At 38.2% G+C, this 20,128-nt stretch overlaps 1 protein-coding gene across 8 annotated transcripts; it reads right to left on the minus strand.

The window, feature by feature from the left end:
- Nucleotides 1-9,174: 9,174 nt before the first annotated feature.
- LOC121876248 lies at nucleotides 9,175-19,421 on the minus strand. Of its 8 annotated transcripts, none has more exons than XR_006090738.1 (8): nucleotides 19,253-19,421; nucleotides 17,599-19,105; nucleotides 17,138-17,366; nucleotides 15,609-17,007; nucleotides 15,186-15,480; nucleotides 14,984-15,027; nucleotides 12,267-12,655; nucleotides 9,175-12,199 (listed from the first exon to the last, which is right to left on the minus strand). XR_006090738.1 is itself a non-coding variant. In XM_042381263.1 (4 exons), the coding sequence occupies exons 1-4, from the start codon at nucleotides 15,214-15,216 to the stop codon at nucleotides 11,916-11,918; spliced, it is 816 nt and encodes a 271-aa protein (XP_042237197.1). In that variant the 5' UTR covers nucleotides 15,217-15,374; the 3' UTR covers nucleotides 9,175-11,915. The 8 variants fall into 8 exon arrangements, 1 of the variants encoding a protein (XP_042237197.1); XR_006090737.1 differs by having other exon boundaries at nucleotides 12,267-12,715; XR_006090739.1 differs by having other exon boundaries at nucleotides 9,175-11,919; nucleotides 12,025-12,199; nucleotides 12,267-15,027; nucleotides 19,253-19,420.
- Between the last annotated feature and the right edge of the window lie 707 nt (nucleotides 19,422-20,128).

Here is a 20,128-nt window from a genome sequence, read left to right on the forward strand (position 1 = left end):
TTAAGATTGTTGACAGTAAAATAAGGGTTATAATGGGTGTTTAACAAGTTTGTTGGAAGCAATGTTCCTTAAGAATGTACAGTATAGTAGATGGATTTGCTGTATCAATAGCATAAATATTCGTAAATAGACAGTGATCACCAAACACAACAGCTTTCAATGAGGTCACAATCACTGATATACAAAAATCAAATCATGTATACTGTTTACATTGTTTTCCCTAAAATCCTTGAGGCAGGTAAGAGTTAGCTTATCCTGAGCCATGGTTTGATGGACTATGGTACCACTGTGGCAAAGAAAAATCTTCAACACAAAACTGTTACAACTAAGACTGTTAGATGAAATCTTTGATTGAATTGTCTTGTTTGGTGTCCGTCCAATCAACCATAGTAAAAAAAAAAATTTAATGAAATTTTATTAAGAAATAATTTGGTTTGGTTAAATATTGTGAAAGGTAAAGAAAAAAATTTGGTCTGATGTATTTTCATGAGCAAATAGCGATTCATGAGATAGATCTCACTGATTCATGAAGCATGTCGAGCACAGGTGCCGGGTATAATTTACAGTATGTTGTTGAGTGGAATTATCAAGAAAAAATTCAAAATTTTCTTGAGTCCTAACATGCCCAGTTTTGCCAACAGTGGGTGACAAAGACGTGACCGATCGCCCGGGCGGCTAGCGAGCCGATCTTTTGGTGAAGAAGATAAATGTAAAGGAAAAGTAATCAGAGACGTAACCGATCACCCGGGCAGCTAGCGAGCCGATCAGTGGCGAAGAGGATAAAAGTAAAAAGTAATATGGAGTCGGATTATAGCTAAACCTTCTCAAGAATACTGTAGTCTAAAAACATTTGTGTGGTCATTCTTGAGGGGTCCCCAGGCTAAAATACTAAATTCAAATATCCGCCAAGAAAATCAGCTCCAAATACCGTACATGTGAACTTAGATTTATGCCGTATCTCTTTGCTACCGTATATAATTTTTTCTGTATTCCAACAAGCTAAAATTTTAAACTGTTTACTGCTATAAAACTCGTATAGCTATTGTACAGTTTCACTCATTTGGTACGAAATTTGTTTCACTAATAAACACTATTAGGTGATTTAAAAGAGTAAATCAAAGAGAAGGTGTAACACCAGACAGAGGAGTTTTGGAGTTCTCTTCCCTCCCTAAAAGTTACATTTGATTCATAGAAGGGCTAGATGTACACTGTGCAATATTAAAGAAGACTTTATAAACATTATTTACGTTTTCATAAAGAGAAAACACTGCTCAAAACATTGATAAGCTCCTACTATAGTACTGTACTGGTGAATGTTAGGAGAAGTTTAGATAATATATACTGTAATCACCACCAACTGCTTTCATCTCAGAAAAGCTCAAATATCAAAACTGTGCTGCCTATGTTGTACAGTACTATATACTGTACAGTGTTATGGTTCAAGTGAGAAAGGGACAGGCTCGACTATGGAATATACAGTACATAGATAATTTATTCAGGAGAAATTTCGGTATCAGCACATACAAGTAGCATAACTTTTGTAACATATTTACTGTATAACCTTATGCCGTAGACTGAAGGACTGAAGTATTTATTAATTCTAGCACACTTTATCTGTATGGAAGGAAGAACAAGACAAAGTGCTAAAGTAAACAAATCTTTTATGAATCAGAAAAGTGGATTGTTTATCATGCTCTTACACATGTAAACAGGTGTATGCATTTATGTACAGTAAGGTTTTATCAGTACAAAAAATGTGAGTTACAATTACAAACTTCTGAGTGCTTGGAAAGATTCACAGTACTGTACAATATTGCGAACATAAAATTGGACATCAAACCCACATTAATGCTTTAATATAAGTTTCTGTCTTATAGTGTGGGTTTGATTTCCAAATTTCTGGGTGATTAGCGTTCATTGTTCAGTTTACGAATATTTCCACTATTTAGTACAGTATGTGTTAAAATACAAACCTCTCTGTGTGGTACTACTGCCTGTCATATATCTTGGTGTATAAATACTTAACAGATGTGTAACTTGTAATATTAAGAATATATATATATATATATATATATATATATATATATATATATATATATATATATATATATATATATATATATATATATATATATATATATATATATACAGCTACTCCTCGACTTACGACCTACTCGACTTACGACCACCTGAACATACGACCGCCTCAGTCGTACCAAAATTTTGTCAAATTACGTATTTTCGAGTCCCGATGTTAGTGATTGCACTGTGTACTGACAAAAAAAAATTTTGTAATTCACTTTAAAATGGCTGGCAAGCTTAAAAGTCAGAGTTTTGTGGTGCTGAGAAGGAAAAGAGACACCCATTTTAGATTTTCTATGAATTATTTAAGCATTTTCAACTTACGACCTGGATTTGGGTCCCTAACCCCGTTGTAAGTCGAGGAGCAGCTGTATATATATATATATATATATATATATAGTATATATATATATATATATAGTACTGTATATATAAATATTGTATCTATGAATATACAGTATATACTATATGTCATTTACATACACTGTACTTAATTATTTTATTGGTACGTATTCTTATGGAGATCCAGATGTGTATGATATCTAATAAATATTTTTATAAAGATTCTCATTTTTTCATTCACATTAAAAAGTTCTAAATAGTTTTTGAACCATAAAACCATTTAAGGTACTGTACAGTCCCTCCAAAAAGTGTCGTTACTTTTTTGCTTTAAATTATGAAACGCTGAACAAAAAGCTTTGACGAATGGCTGCTAAGATTCAATGTCAGGCATATTACATGTCCCAACGGGACAAAGAAACTGTATTAATAGAGACCGAATGTGAAGTTCTTGGGCCATTGTGAGAAGAAGGTGAATCAAGCAACTGAATTACCGTAATAAATCTTATAAGAAGGTCGTTCAGATATCTATATGGTCAGTCCTTCGTAATGATCTTCAACAGTGAGGTGCTTCCTCGTCTGGAGTACTCTCACCCCATCTGGTCCTCGAGATAAGCTAGGGACTATCAGTTGATTTAAAATGTCCAAAGGAGGGCCACCAGATTGGTGCCTGCAATATGGCACCTCAGTTATACAGATAGATTAGAGTGCCTGCAATTGCCTAGCTTATACTACAGACGGGCAAGGGGTGACCTAATTGGGGCGTTTATGCATCTCAGAGGGCACTAGTCAGTCGAGTGTCCATACCTACAGCTGGCGGATGCCCACCAACCAAGGGGTCACAGATCAAGGTTGAAGAAACCACAGGTCCAGAAAACTGAGGGTAAACTTTTTCGGAGTGAGAATTGTGAACTCTTAGAACAAAATGCCAGAAAGCGTTGTGGCGGCACCGTGTGAGCTCTTAAAAGACCAGACAACCAACACTGGAGCAGTTACAGATACATTCAGGAGCTGGTGCATGCCCAGTAGTACTTGTCAACAGTACTTAACAGAGATGACTGACCGCCCAAGTGGCTAATGAGCCGATCAGTGGCGAAGAGGATAAAAGTATAATGTAAAAGATATACAGTATTCTCCAGGGTATCGATCTGCTCAACAGTATCCAAATGCACACAACGTATGTATCTATATAATATCTGCAGAAGTAAAACTTAAATTACTGATCATTTTTAAATTCAGCCTGAATTTGTGCACGTTTACATATATTTTGTGGCACTGTGCAGGTACTCTTTTATCTAGTAAACTTCTGAATATGACTGTTAGAGCAGCACTTAGTTGGTCAGCCAACTCTTTTAGTGATCTTGGATGAACTTTGTCAACTTATTCTTGACCTCTTCTTCTCTCCCCCTCCTCCCCTGCCGCCCAACACACCCTAGCCGCCGTTGCCGGGCTAGAACAAACTGATGACATCCGTGTCAAGTTTCTTTGGATCCCGTCACATATAGGAATAACTGCCTGTGACACTGTTGATCGGCTTGCCAAAGAAGCTACACAAGAAGAAGATATTGAAGCCACTCTCGCCCTCTCCCTGAATCATCTCAAATCTCACATACACGCCACACAACGAGAGGCATTCAACGAAAATTGGATACACCTGAAACAACGGGGTAGCGTCACACTATGCCACTATGACGCTGTAACCGGTGACGACAACCGCCACTACAAAGAATATCAATCCCTGACTCGATCTCAACAGCTTATATACATGAGACTGCGCCTAGGGTACAGGTACCTATGGGAGTACATTGGCAACCCTGAGCCTCACCGCACTGTTTGTAAACTTTGTGGCCATCCCGACTCTCACACCCTCTCTCACTACATCCTCACTTGCCCTATGACCTCCTCCTATAGGTCCCCAGCCGTTACCAACACCTCTTCCCTCCCAGACCAGATATCCCTCCTCCTAGTCACAGGCCTGGCATTTGACATTATTAGGGACCTGCCACTCTTTGCCATAAACAGATAAAATGTACCGGGAGCTTTCCCCCCACACACTCATCATTCTCTCACTTTATGTAACTTGACAAAACCTATGACCCTTCAGGCTTTTACGCCCTTAATGTACGAGTCATAAAGGCAAGTATGAACTTTTCATACTTCCCTGTTGGGCGCTGTAAACGCTTCTGCGCTTCACCTTGCACAGGATGTAAGGGGGTGCCCAATAAACTAGCCCCCTCGGGGGCAAATCTGAATCTGAATCTGACCTCTTCTTCTGTACCTTACAGTGTGGCTATGGGTTGAAGGAAGTCATTTCCTGTTACTGTCAGTGTTATTGTGTCTGGTTCTGGGGTGAACACACTGCTAAAGAAAGCAGCTAATGGAGTGACTCAATTGTCCAGACTTCAGTTAATCTGGACTAGCCAGCTGGCCTAGTGACCACATACAGTACAGTATATGCAAATTAAAACTCACCGAGAATGTTTTGAAGATGCTATTATCACCCAACACCTAACCGAGCACAGTATTATCAAAGCATCTCAACACTGTTTCAAAGACTGTGAACGATAGCTTGTGTTGTGTAGTAGTACATTAATTTCTTTAAGGCGTTTGACAAAGTTCCACATGCATGGCTAGCCTGTAAGATCCTGCAGGTATTTGGCACTGAGGAAAATATATTGAATTGATTTAACAATGGCTGGAAGACAGGCAACAAGTCATAAAAGGCATACATTCAGAATGTTAAAAGGTTCTCATTGGAGTATACAATAATATACCTTTGGACCTAATTACCCAGTTTGTAAGCTGAATTAACGATATTGATGAAAATGTATGGAGCCACATATTATACAAGAAATTTAAATAAATATGTAAAAGAAGGGCATTATACTACAATTGCAATTGTGAAAGACTTTTGTATATTTCGTGGTAGTCGTTTATAGTTCTCTTGCACTGTAAGTGCAATGGTAGTAGGTAGTAGGCAGCTACCAAACAGGGAGATACGACCTGGGAAGATATTGGAAGCATAATGTGTTGTCTAACGGTAGACCCTGCTGCCATATGGCATCACGAAAATTGTGACCGAGTCCCAGGTTGCTCATCTGACTTTCTACCTCATTTACACACAATTGCAGGGTCTCAATTGCTTCTCTTAGGCTACTATTGACAACACAACATACATGTATTGTTTCTCACTTTTGATCTTTTTTTTTGTATTTCTTTATGGCTCTTATTATTATTATTATTATTATATTTTTATTATAAATTTAATTTACTATGAATAATAATAATTATTATTACATTTTCGCCCCCCCCCAAGGCCCCAATGTGGGTCAGTGACCTGTGCCTGGGTTGGCTCATCCCCGTAAAAAAAAAAAAGATTACAAGTACAGTATTTGCGATTTTCTTTATACATATTACTGTTACATTTCAATTATTACGAGCCAGATGTTCAAACTGAATAAAATTAGAGTGCATTAATTTTTGAATAGCCGAGAAACTGTCGATGTCGCCCGTATTTTGTCACAGCATTGTATGAAGAATGTGATGCTAGAGATATATGCCGTATGATGTTTTAAAACATAATATATATTTCAAGACACTGGTGATTAAAGATCACTGACCATTAACTCTCTGCACATCAGAAAACTTTTCTTCCATGGAGTCAGTATTCACCAATAATGATGGAATAAGAGAGCTTCAAAAGAGCATACAGTATTGTTGAGGTGGCGAGAACAATGGTCAACGAAGGAATTGTGAAAGTGGGATAGAAATATCCTGTGAGGAAATCCGCAGGGTTGGCATGTTTGATACGAGGTAATGATGGTTTAGGGCAAAGACTATATAGTCTTTGGTCTAGGGCCATCGGCTGATTTAGTCAGGCAAAAGCTTCCGAGAACCAAGTGACAGTCTCTGATCAAATTACCACGACGCTGGTAGGTATGTTTGCTCCTGTTGGGTTAGCAGCAACTAGACCGCGCTTGTCATGCCATGTACTACAGTACCTTTATTAATCCTAATCAATTTAAATTAGAACCACTGCTGGCGCACACTATCTATGTTTTAAGTTAAAAGTAGTGCGATATAATGTAAAAACGGACCCAACAAAACCACATAATATAACCAAAACTATTTACATCTATACAGGGAACCAAATCCTCTTTCTTGGCATTTACTTCATGTCGCCAGAGTATTTAATAAACAACAGAGAATTTACCTGAAAAAAATTACATAATAAAAGAAAGAGCATCTGCGCTATATAACAGACCCTATACCCCCAAAAAAATTTCCCGTCCTCCCATGAATGAGTGTTCGATCTCGCCTTTCTTACCACCACTACCACTACTACTACTACTGTTAGATAGAGTGGAATCAATGGCATTTCGTGTTATTAACTCTCCTCCTTTAGTTGATACTCTTTCATACCTTTCTCTTCTCTGCAATGTTGCTTCACTCTCTCTTTTACAGGTACTTTAACGGGCAATGTTCGGTAGATTTGGCATCCTGTGTACCGCCGGCAGGGCCGTGGGCTCGTAACACTCGTCTTGCCCGCGGTGCCCACCGTTTCTGTGTGGAAATTACTGTGGATATCGGTTACACTAGATTCCTAGAATTACCCGTTATAGTACATCCTTCTTTCCCTACACAGCCAAGCTGTGGAATGCTCTGCCTTTCTCTGTATATCCATACTCTTACATTGTCTCACTTCAAAAAGCTGGTTTTCCGGCATCTTAGTAGTGTAGATTAATATAGTTTCTTCTTTTCTATTTTTAATTTATTTTTTCGCCCCCCTAGGCCCCGTTGTGGGTTGATGACCTGTGCCCAGATGGGCTATTCCCCGTAAAAAAAAAAATTATATGGATAATCCACCCCCTCAACATATTTTCTAAGAAATCTACATCAATTTCATGGTCATTTCCTAATGCAAAATATTCAAGAATCCAGGGATTTTTCACATGTCTGTAAAAAAACAAAAAGAATCAATCACCTTACCTAATTTAATTTGAACAGTATCCATAATCACATCCAGTTCCCATCAAAACACCTTGGACATAAAGTAATGTTGATGTATCGTATCATCATGTATTCCTCGCCAACTTCAACTGGAAGATACGTTCAGATACGCTGAAGGTTTCAATTAACACTTTATCGGGACCTTGTTAAAATCCACGAATTTTGTAAGCTTTCTCAATCACATAAGTTATTTACTAGATCACCTAAATGTAAGTATGGGACACATTTGTCATTGGGGTTTCTCACTATAACCAAATAACATCGTTGCACACACACTGCGACCGCCACACTACACAACTCACACTACTCAATTAGTCCACCCGGACACAGGTCACTGACCCACAAGGGCCTGGGGTGGGGGGGGGGGGGCGAAATGTAGTAAGAATAATAATAACTATTATTATTATTATAATTAATAAAAAATACTAAAATACTAAAAATATAAATAAAATACTAAAAATAATAACCATAAATAAATACAAAACGAAAACAAATGAATCAAGAGTGAGAAACGATATACATTATGTATGTTGTGTTGTCAAAGTAAGAGAAACAACTGAGACCTACAGTTATGTGGAAATGAGGCAGAAAGTCAGATCAGCAACCTGGGACTTGATCACAATTTTTGTGATGCCATATGGCAACAGGGTCTACCACTAGACAACACATTATACACATTATCTTCCCAGGCGGTAGTGGAGACGTTTAAGTAAAAATTTTCATTGTACATAAACAAACTCTGGATTGCAGCCAATTTTCTTTTTAGTAAAAAAGTTTTATTTTTTAACATGTTTCAATGTTACCAAAGAACAGATAAGTAATGAAAAGCGAATCTTTAAATGCAAAATATTTTGAATTTTCGGTTACTGCATTTATAAATAAATGAGTAAAGACTTGTCTATTCAAATAAGTTTAATTAAAAATTCTGACAGCACGAATTTGTTGCGTGGCACGTTTTTTACTTACAGTGTTACGTTTTGCAAGTCCTTTATTTTTTTATTATCGCCATATTGCCGAAAAAGTTCACCCTGGGATTATCCTACTCCACACTGGACATTACCAGGAATTGTAAAATTCTTCATTCAAACTTTACAGGTCCATATGTCAGAGGACTACAGGAACTCGAGTGCCTAGAAATATTTTGTGGCTTGTGAAGGATGTTTGTAATTACAGTAAAGGTGGCAACAGAAAACTTTAAATCTTCATATACACTACCTGTTGCCAGGATCTGCAGTTGCTGGAATTCGTCCATGTGGTGTTATTGATTTTTGCATACACGAGTCTTGGTGCTCGATGAATGGAGTTACCAGTGAGTTATAGTAATGTTTCTTCGTCCATGCAAGATAGTTGAACGAATCTCCAGGCTCTAGTTTCACCCTATTCCAATCTCTTTCCTGTTGCTGGTCTTTTGTACACAGCTCAAATTTGCAAACAGCACAACAGCCTTGTAACACTAACACTATTTAATTAATTAAAAACTCGACTGCATTCCACGGAGGGTTCTAAGGTTTGAAATAACAGTAAATAAAATGCAATTATATTTCACCGTCTAAGAATTTTAAGCCACGTTTCTTGCAAAGATTTTTAAAACTACTGTGTTGTCTCACGTATAGTAAATTGTAATTCTAGGTCCAGGGAATAGAAGTACTGTATATAATCTAATTAAATATTTAATCCCATTCTAGAGTAAATTTCAAATATTCATTTCAATACACTATTAATAGGTAATTATAAAATACGCAATTATGATATAATTTTATTCATAAATTGTTTCAGCCATCTGAAACAGCACCGACTGGTAAAACAAATTAACCTTAATCAAACATTCATAAAATTCATCAGTAATGTCAGAGCTAGAAGTGAAGACATTCATCAGTGGTGACATTTTGTGTTGACATGCAACCAGCAACAATGTAGTTGTAGTAGTGAAGAAACACAGCAGCTATATAGATGGGGATGTGATGACGTACACAGCGGATGTGATGACGTACACAGCAGATAGCACATACACACACAGCCGTTATAATGAAGTTGTAGATGTGATATACACACAGCAGCTTTGTTAAAGTTGTGAAGCCACTGTAGCAAAGGTTGATGATGAAATACACAGTAACTGTGTTGATATAGTAGTGATTACTGATGTGCAGAAGTGATAGATGTGATGAGCCACGACCTTTTCATGGGAGAATGGGTAGAACAAACTCAGATGCAAGACATATGAAGACGATCCTCTGAAAGTGCAACTGGCCGAGGTGATGCCGTGGAACATTTTCAAAGTTGTGGTGTACCAAACATCCTGTCCTAAGAGAAGACCTGAAGAATCACTACAGCTTCGAATACTGTAACCTGACCTGGATATTACCAGAGCGTGGATTTTAAGAAGGCGGTCATCAGATTCCTCTGACGACTTCCTGTTGCAGCTGAGCCGAGGGACAAGGTGGAGTTGATGTGGACGTCAACGGGACGCGATTAATTTTTGACGAACTATCTTCAGTAATAACCACTTCAGTTTGAGATCATGAAAAATCATTTCAATATATGAACTTCGCAATTTCACTACTCAGTATACCAGAACATAAAAATACTTTATGGAAAATTACTTCTCATGAATACGCTCTAAATAGATAGAATATTTACGTAACCTAAAATTCGTCCTAGTGCCCTAGTTCGAAAAGATTGAGGCTTTGTAACGTCCATCTGATCTGGTTAGGGTAGTAGCTTCTTTTCCCACTGTTTATCTTCTCTCCTCCACAAAGTGCGCATCTACAGTGGGTCCAATCCACACACGGCCCCCAGAGTTGTCTGCTCTGTATTGCCTACGAATGACTGTTTCTTCATCTGGCCCTGCCCCATGGCTTTCCTGTCTCAGTCCCTGCCTTGCTCGGCCATGTCACAACTGTCCCAGGCTCGCTCCACCCAGTCTCAACAATCAAGCCAAAAAGGGGGAACCTGGAATTGGTGAATTTGGGTGAAAGAATATTGCCTTTTAGAATCTATTCATGACATCTAAAAACTGAATAATTGATAGGGTTGACATCTAAAAACTGAATACATGTACGTACTATAATTGATAGGGATATCTAGTATTGGTGAATATGAATGGAAGAATTTTGCTTAGTGAACTCTGAGCGACACTTACCAATGCCTGAATCATTAAGATAACTCTGTAGTGAAATTATGAAACACATTCACACAAAACAAACATTATGATTACCAAGGAGTAAAAAAAAAAGTAGATCCTCAGAAAATACAATTTTATACTTACCACATAAAACTGAAATGATACAAACACCTTACCTTGAGTGGTCTTGTACTGTAGCACCAGTTGTCTCTCTGGAATAAGAGAGATTTGATTGTCTAGGACACTCCTGAAGGACCGTCCACGACCGTCAAGTTGGTGGGTGAATCTCATTATTTGCAAGCAGTGCAGTACTTGACAATCCTCTTCTCATAACGTGGGGATAACCAACACCTCTCTATCCTCCTGGCACTGAAGACATACTTCTGTCAAAGTCCATCTTCTTATATCTCTCAATGACTAAGGCCTTCCTTTACTGTTGTACTTCAAGGCTGAATATGCTCAAGTCCATCCTCTTCATTTATAACTTGAGATTTGTGATGACTGAAGGCTACTGTGAATAACCATCCTCTTCTGTTTTGTGATGACAGGGCGATGAAGCCCCTGCTCTTGAAGAGTGCATATTTATCTTCAATTCATTCCTTACCGAGATGAACATTTAACCCTTTTCCTCCTTTCCCCAATCCTGTGGACAAATTCCTCCACTCTTGCTTACCTCCTGAGTGTTATTGCTATTACTCTCCCTTGCCTCCTGATAATTAATGCCTAGCACATATTCTTCTCCCTAGCAAAATCTACTCTCTCCACCTTAATAATCAGTGGCCAGTGATAAAATCTATCTTTTTCACTTCCCTGTGAAATTATACTGTAATCCACCTGGCTATCATAATGGGATCCTTCTTCATCTCCTTACAGCTTTGTACAGGGTCTTCAATATCTTCTTGATAAACCTGAACCAATTTTCCTCTTCAAACCAAGGCCAATCTCTTGAAATCCTGATGTTAAATGAAAGTGCCTAAATCAACCAACCACACTACCCTCACCTTTTTTTACACCTATTAAAGTGGAGGCCCATCCTAGTAGTTCCTGCCTGATGACTTTACATCCACTATCTAAGACAACCACATATGTCCTCTCACCAAAGACATCTGCATCCAGCCTTATACTTCCTCTGGGGTCTTGAATTCTTGAAGTTGACCATTCTCCTTTCCCCCATCAACGACAATGACCGTCCTCTTGTACCTCCATCACGACCGTGCCCACCCTCTTGTGCTTCCATCGACGACGACGACCTGCCCGTCCTCTTGCACCTCATCAACAACGTCCCAACGGCGACCATGCCCATCCTCTTGTACATCCTTCCCTCGTCAGCACCTGTGAAGACCACCATGCCCATCCTCTTCCTTCACCTGTGTAGACGACCATGCCCATCCTCTTCCTGCACCTGTGTAGACGACCATGCCCATCCTCTTCCTGCACCTGTGTAGACAACCATGCCCATCCTCTTCCTGCACCTGTGTAGACGACCATGCCCATCCTCTTCCTGCACCTGTGTAGACGACCATGCCCATCCTCTTCCTGCACCTGTGTCGTCGACCATGCCCAGCCTCTTCCTGCACCTGTGTAGACGACCATGCCCATCCTCTTCCTGCACCTGTGTAGACAACCATGCCCATCCTCTTCCTGCACCTGTAGACGACCATGCCCATCCTCTTCCTGCACCTGTGTAGACGACCATGCCCATCCTCTCCTGCACCTGTGTCGTCGACCATGCCCAGCCCCTTCCTGCACCTGTGTAGACGACCATGCCCATCCTCTTCCTGCACTGGTGTCAGCCATGCCCATCCTCTTCCTGCACCTGTGTAGGCCACCGACCATGCCCATCCTCTTTCCTGCACCTGTGTAGATGACCATGCCCAACCTCTTCCTGCACCAGTGTAGACGACCATGCCCACATCCTCTTCCTGCACCTGTGTAGACGACCATGCCCATCCTCTTCCTGCACCTGTGTCGTCGACCATGCCCAGCCTCTTCCTGCACCTGTGTAGACGACCATGCCCATCCTCTTCCTGCACCAGTGTAGGCGACCATGCCCATCCTCTTCCTGCACTGGTGTCGTCAGCCATGCCCATCCTCTTCCTGCACCTGTGTAGGCGACCATGCCCATCATCTTCCTGCACCTGTGGCGTTTACCATACCCATCCACTTCATGCAGTGAATAAATTTACAATGACTATTCTCTAATATTTGATGACAAATTCATGTACAATACCTATTCTCTAATATTTGATGACAAATTCATGTTATTCTCAAACATCTTACCATACTTTACAAATTATCCTTAATTGGCTAGCAATACATAAGTTCTATTTACAATAACAAAAATAACCTTGCCTTTAGTTATAATGTATTATTCTTCAAGTTGTTGATCTGTCCCGCAAGACGACCTTCAAAAATTTCTCAATTCGCCATTTATTTTGGTGCTTATGCAGATATATTCTTTCCATGGTGTACCTTTCATCTTCCTTCTCGACTGGTGTAGGTTTTGTTCCATATTCAAGGGAGCTAATTTTAATTGGCTTGAATATTCACTTAAGACAATTCCGTTGAAACTGCCATAGTTACTTGTCAAACGGTGTAACTTTCACATCATATTTAAGTATGGTTACTTCTCAAACGGTGGTTACTTCAGAAAAACTGTAACTTTAGCATCATATTCATTATGTTTACTTCCACAATGCTGTAGTATTCAACTACTTAGGACCTGCTCATTTACTTCAGTATGGAGCCTTAAACATTCAATATATTGGTACTGTTGTTTTATCATTTACCATGAATCAGTCTAGTTTCCATGCTTATTTTCCTGACTTTTCGTCATTGTCAGACTTCAGTAATAAAGATATTCTTCTTTCAAATATTAATTTACTTACAAGAATACCAACTATGTATAGATATTCAAGAGTATGCAATTCATTAGTAATAAAGCCAATTTACTCACCAAGTGTGACTTTTTACTTACTGGTCCACAAGTTCACTTTAGAATATTGTCAGTCATTGTTCCTGTAGTCAGTTAGAATGTTCTTTAATATTTCCTAGAACTGTGTTTATCCTTTCACTTAATCTTCGTTAACCTTAGGGTCTACAGGTTTCAATATAAAATAACTTTCCTCTATACAGTACAGGTACTGCAATTTGAAATTCCATGGAGATAATCCTTGCACATTTAACTTTACTTCTCTTTTAACTTAAGTCTTCTTGAATTAACCATTTATAGTATGCAAAAGTTTTGTTGGTCAGTTACACAGATTGGTTTTAAAGGTTTTTGTTTGCTGGTCATTTGCACTGGGTGGGTTAAACACGATACTGTACCAAGGCAAGACTGCCATTTCATATGGGATCTTCTATCATGTAAATCTATAAATTATTCTCATTCATTTCCACTGTTACTTACAGTCTTCACAAATCTAAATTTTCAATTAAGTTAGATTTGGTACTTTCTCTACTTGGAACATGTTAGTCTTAAAAAATTAAGCATTTCATACACTGCAAGTGAACAGTACTGTACTCACTTTCACTGATCACGAGATTTTAAGCAGTTAATATATCCATCACTGATCTGGAAGCAGTTTGTAGGTGTATCCATTCCTTCTTCACTATCAAAATCTTAAAAGTAGCATATCAATCCATTCTTTCTTTAAACAATGAAGATGTCTGTAATTAGCATGTAAAATCACTTTTAAATGACATTGCAAGAAGCAATATAGTATATCCTTTGTTTCACTAACAATCAAGATACTTATCCTCAACAGGAAGATCTTTTCCCTCGTAAGACCGAAGATATTCATCTGCAGCATGGTACAGTGTATCCATATAAAATTTTAGTCCTCTTAAGATCCAAAATATGTATCTGCACAATGGTTGGTCCAATTCAAGTTTTTTACCCAGAAAATATTAGCAATGAGCACTGCAATTAGCGGCAAATCCATAAGAAGTGGTATTTTCTAACTTATAAATACCATGTAAAATGGTATCTATTGCATTCAAAAGATTGTATCCAAGGCAGTGGTTTTCAGTTTTACATTTTGATATACAGTATGGCTATTTTTTTTTTACATTCTTCTTTTTTCTCAAATTTATCTACTTTGTGTTTTTTTTCTGTCAATGTTCTGTGTATGGTCATGAGTTGTGCAGTAGTCAAGGTCAAAGACTGAAGGAACTACAGTACTCAAGTACAAAGATACAAAACTACTGCTCCCGGACACCAGAATGATAGATAGTACAGTAATTCATCACATGCATAAGAAGTTCTAGAGCCTGACCTGTCCAGGAGCATCTTGTTCTTTCTTGATATTTTTCACAAAAAATCTTCCTGTTCCCAATTCCAATACTTGTATAACATGCATTAATTTTTTCCCAGAACAGAATGGCAAGTCTACAAATACTTTTTTATAACTCCTACGAACAAATGCTGACCTGCCGTCCACAGCCAAAATGTCTCGCCACACATTCAAATGTATCTGAAACAAAAGAAAATGCATTGAAAAAATATATAGTTTGCAAGCTTAAACTATTACCAATAATTATAAGTGAGTTCATCATTCAAATTATTCCATAGTTTTTTAAAAAGAAAATTTTTGCCAAAATGTTAAAAAAAACTTTGCCAAAGTAAACCAACCTTTCAATGGCATCGTTTTGCTGATGTTCATAGTACAAGTCTTGTTTGACAACTTGATCTGTATGTAGCAAGCTGACAATTCCACTGACAAAATTGGGTGAAAAATCCCACAGTACAGTATTTCCTCTAAATTTGTGAACACACCAGCATAATCTAAGTCCCTGCAGCAAAACTGCACATCCTGAGGATCCTATTTCAACCTGAAGTGATGATTCAGTCTCAACACTCCTTTGCAAACCAAGTGCTGGATGACAAACTTGACGACATACCAATATCCATGCATACAACAAACTCCCTGAAAACAAGACAAATTATCAGTTCAAAATCTTCAAACCTTAGCAGACATATTTTACACTGTATACACACACAAGACTACGCAGCATTAATACAGTATTAGTTAGCAAAGTATTCATAATAACTCACCTTTAACTTGAAGAGCAGCAACACCCGAACTTCAGCACATCATCTGGCCACCACTGCAGGCTGCTGACAGCTACCACAGTTCTTCAGTGGTCTCTTTCGCTGCAACTGTTGCTCCCAGCATGATTTCAGACAACCACTTCAGCTCCTTAGTGGCTTCGACTTACTCCGCAGTTATATGGCCTCTTTGTCTGGTCACCAAAACTCCCCGACGCGGCTTTCTAACTCCTCCACTGGTTTCTCAGTAGTCATTGATGCCCCTTAGTAGCTTCCACACGCGGCCTCCAACAGCCCACTAGATCTCCGCACGGTCCCAACCTTGGACCTCAGGAAGAAGGGGTACTTCATAATGTTGTATCTAATAGGGATATGTCACTCTGGCATGTGGTTTAGGCCTAATTTAACTTACAGCTACTGATCTATCCAACTAATCAGGGCAGGCGTTACTTCACTTCATTCTTACGTTTGACAATAAGTTATAAATTGTGCAGACTAGACAGCAAAGAGTAGTTTCACTTCTACAAAACATTAAAATTATAGTAGCTAATTGTTTTAAAGAGCACAAGTTTTATTGATATACATTGCCTACAGCACACTGTCTTTACAAAAATCCTTAGTGGTGAATATTTTTATATTATACAGTACCTCCTAACTATAGAGAAATTTAAAAAGCCAGAGCACCATACCCCAGTAAACAAGTAAAATGCACCCCCTCTGTCCCTGTGTTCCAACCGTCATCCAGGCTCACACTTTGATGTCCCAGCACGGCATCCGACCCACTTCTACGTCTGACCCACTTCTACGTCCCACTTCCCAGCCCGGTCGCCGACCCATTTACGTCCCAGTCCTGCTGCTCAGCACTAACCAGTCTTAGCGCTACATCCGACTATTCTCGCACGTCCACCACCAGTCACAACTTCACGTCCCAGTGCTACCATTAGTCACAACCGCACGTCCCAACGATGCCATCGGTCATAACCACGTCCCAGCGGTGCCATCGGTCATAACCACGTCCCAGCGGTGCCCTCGGTCATAACCACGTCCCAGCGGTGCCCTCGGTCATAACCACGTCCCAGCGGTGCCATCGGTCATAACCACGTCCCGGCGGTGCCATCGGTCATTACCACGTCCTAGCGCTGCCATCAGTCACAACCGCACATCCCAGCACTGCCATCCGTCACGACCACATGCCCCAGTGTCGCCTTCAATCATACTCAGGACAGTGCTGTCTTTGATGCTGCACATAGGTCCCACTGCTACCTTCAACTGCACTCATCTCCCATTACAGTATCCATCAACACGACTTAACAGGGCAGCCTGCAACTACGCCTTCATGACTACAACGACTGTTTTTAAAGACTCCAGGATACTCAGCAGGGTCTCCACTGAGCAGCAACCAAACCTGAAAGTAATGATTTCATACTGTACTGCATACAACAAAGTTATTGTTGATTAATATTCTCAACTACAATATTAATATAAAATACAAATTAATTTTAATAAACGCCCACAAATAAATTGCCAATACAAACCTTAAGTTAAAATACAATCGTAGGCAACACCCGAACTCCTTCCACGAGAGATGAAGATGAAGAGATATCCAATCTTCAAAGCACTGCAGTATCTGATATTTCCACCAAGTCCTATCACAGCCCCAGATGAATCAAGTGCCCTATTTCCTAGTTGACTTCTGGTACTGCATAAATTTAGCTCCCAGGAACCATTCTCGAAAATGCTGACTAAACTTCTGGTCTCATGTTCCTGCAAATAATTTAAGAATTTAAAATTGTTAGATGGTCAATGTTAATGACAAAAATATGCTCACACAGCACTAGATGCAACTCCAATTAAAAATAACACCTACTGAATACAGCATATAGTACAGCAATGACATTACAACCACCATCCCTTATGACTGCTTTATGATTTACATTTAATCAGCAATTAGTAGTAACATGAAAATTAATTTAGAATTTCTAATAAAAGAACTAACCTTCTTAGGGTTGTTCTTTGGCTTTGGATCCATCTTCAAAATCAGCATTACACACTCATGGCATTCTACATTATTTGAATATAACAAAAAAAAAATTTTACTTGGAGGAAAGGTCCCACCCTCTTTCCCACTCTCCTTATAATCCAATTAGGTTTATAAGAGAGTGACCGACACTTGAATTAATGAGCCCAGATAATGAATCCAAACACATTAATGCAAGGTTCCAGTTCCTCCAAGTTTACAAGATGCATCTTAATCTAAGGATAGTATATCTCATTTACATAATCAGTATATCAATATTTCACTCAATTCAGCCAAGATTACAGGATGTAAAAGTTCATACAAAAACATCACATACACACTATACATATATAAGCAACAGAACTGTGTATCATAACACATGGTTTGTTAAAGAATTGTAGTAACAAATACATTTTGTCAAGTTTAAAGCATATTTTACTGCAAACATGTTCGAGTAAATAATATTCTAGTAGAGATTATTGGCAAAATTCACACAAGAACAGTTAACAAGCACAGCATACAAGCCACTCATTTATCAACACTTGTACAAATTGAACAAGGGAGAGTGAAGATCACATGGAAATGCACACTATCATAGCTAGTTAGAATTTCACCATTCCCCAAACAGAATATGATTATACTGTGCATTGCAAAATATACACACATTCATATATCACAGAGACAGGCAGAGGTGAGGGGCAAAGCTAACCAACTGGTTAATACACAAGTCATAGCATATTCCTATACTGTACTGTACACTTTGTACTGGAACCCTAGCGTGTGTTGGACATTCAATGTTCAGCAGAAATACAAAAGCTACAAAAACCATTCCACTGTTAGCATTCGAATGTAAACTTTTGACAGACAAAATATAATCAGTAATTTTAAATGAAGTCAAGCACTAAATTTTACCACTACAGGTATCAGAAACCAGATACCCTGTACTGCATTCAAGAACAACTGCCAAACCTAGCATTCCCACATAAGCAGACACTTTACAGCAGTAGTAGTTGTGTAATGCATAACCCAGTTAGATAACTATCCACCATCTTCTTTCTAAATTGTGCATACAGCAGTGCAACCCACTCAGCAAATCAATAATTTAAGACAGCAAATATGTTCCAGCTATTAAACTAATCCACTATTACAAGTTAGGAGTACAGTATGTACCATTCCAACATTCCAAAGACTAACAATGAAGTATGTTATTGTGATATATAGTTAGAACAAATATTGTTACCAATTAACAGGAAGAAAAGACCACATTAAGAGAAATATCCATGTCACTATAATACTTAAAATATGAAACTTTGTATCACTCAACATTTATCAATAAGAAGATTTTCAAGCAACACAGGCATTAGTGATGAGTTTATTGAAATGAATAAGGAAAAAAGGGTCCAACAAAACTATAATCTACACTCATACACTTTAAACACTGATGTTCACTTGCACTATGGGTAGAGATATTAGATGTATGCATCTTCTGAAATCGGAAAATGTCTATCTTTAGAAAGCTACGATACAACGTTCCTTAAGTCTCAATATGATACAACTGAATATACAAATTAAATACTACTGTAATGTAATTCATATAAGAATATGCCTCAATCACATTGATGCCTTTACTAACCAGCGTAACTAAAATGTTGGTTTCGGGCTCTGGAATTTGATGCCGTAACTTCCAGTCACTGAAGTCTACCCTGTAACTAGAGAAACTGCTTACTCCCCCCCCCCCACCTATATTCCTTATTCATCACATATTTTCCCATGTTCACTGGAGTGTACATCCACTCTTTCTCAAAAAAAAAAAAATTATATATATATATATATATATATATATATATATATATATATATATATATATATATATATATATATATATATATATATATATATATATATATATATATATATATATATATATCAGCAAAGCTATGTCCTTTAAATTTTCTGTTTTGTACAGGGTGGCAACTGTATAGAGATTACACATTACTGGCTCCAACAGTACCAAAATATAATTACAGTAAATTAACAAGCAAAAGAACAAGATATTAACAGTAACCCAGTGCACAAAATAGAATTGACAAACAATAGTTATTGATAACAATTATGTAATTCAAATAACTTTTGCTCTAAATTAACTGATAATAGGAGGAACGTCTTCCACATACCAATACTGTATACAGTTAAGGTAAAAGCTGCAATTAAAGCGGGTTGCCAGGAAGGTTGATCAGTTCACGACGTTGGTCCTCATTTCCTGAACTTCGTTGAGTCTTTAACCACCATTCCTTTAACAGAAAACTAAACATTTCCCTACCTAATCCTACCCTATTCAAAATCACTTTTGCTATCCTTCTAAATAATACAAACTCAAAAGATGAATTTCAAATATAGTGCATACAATTTCCTTTAGATGTTTAGTCAAGTAAATATTTGTTATGAATATTTTATGGAAAGACGTCTAGCGTAGAATTCAAAGTTAGTGAGAGGGGCTCTAAGACCCGGT

The sequence above is a fragment of the Homarus americanus genome, unplaced genomic scaffold (genome assembly GCF_018991925.1).
Source record: "Homarus americanus isolate GMGI-L3 unplaced genomic scaffold, GMGI_Hamer_2.0 scaffold34921, whole genome shotgun sequence".
Taxonomy (NCBI): domain Eukaryota; kingdom Metazoa; phylum Arthropoda; class Malacostraca; order Decapoda; family Nephropidae; genus Homarus; species Homarus americanus.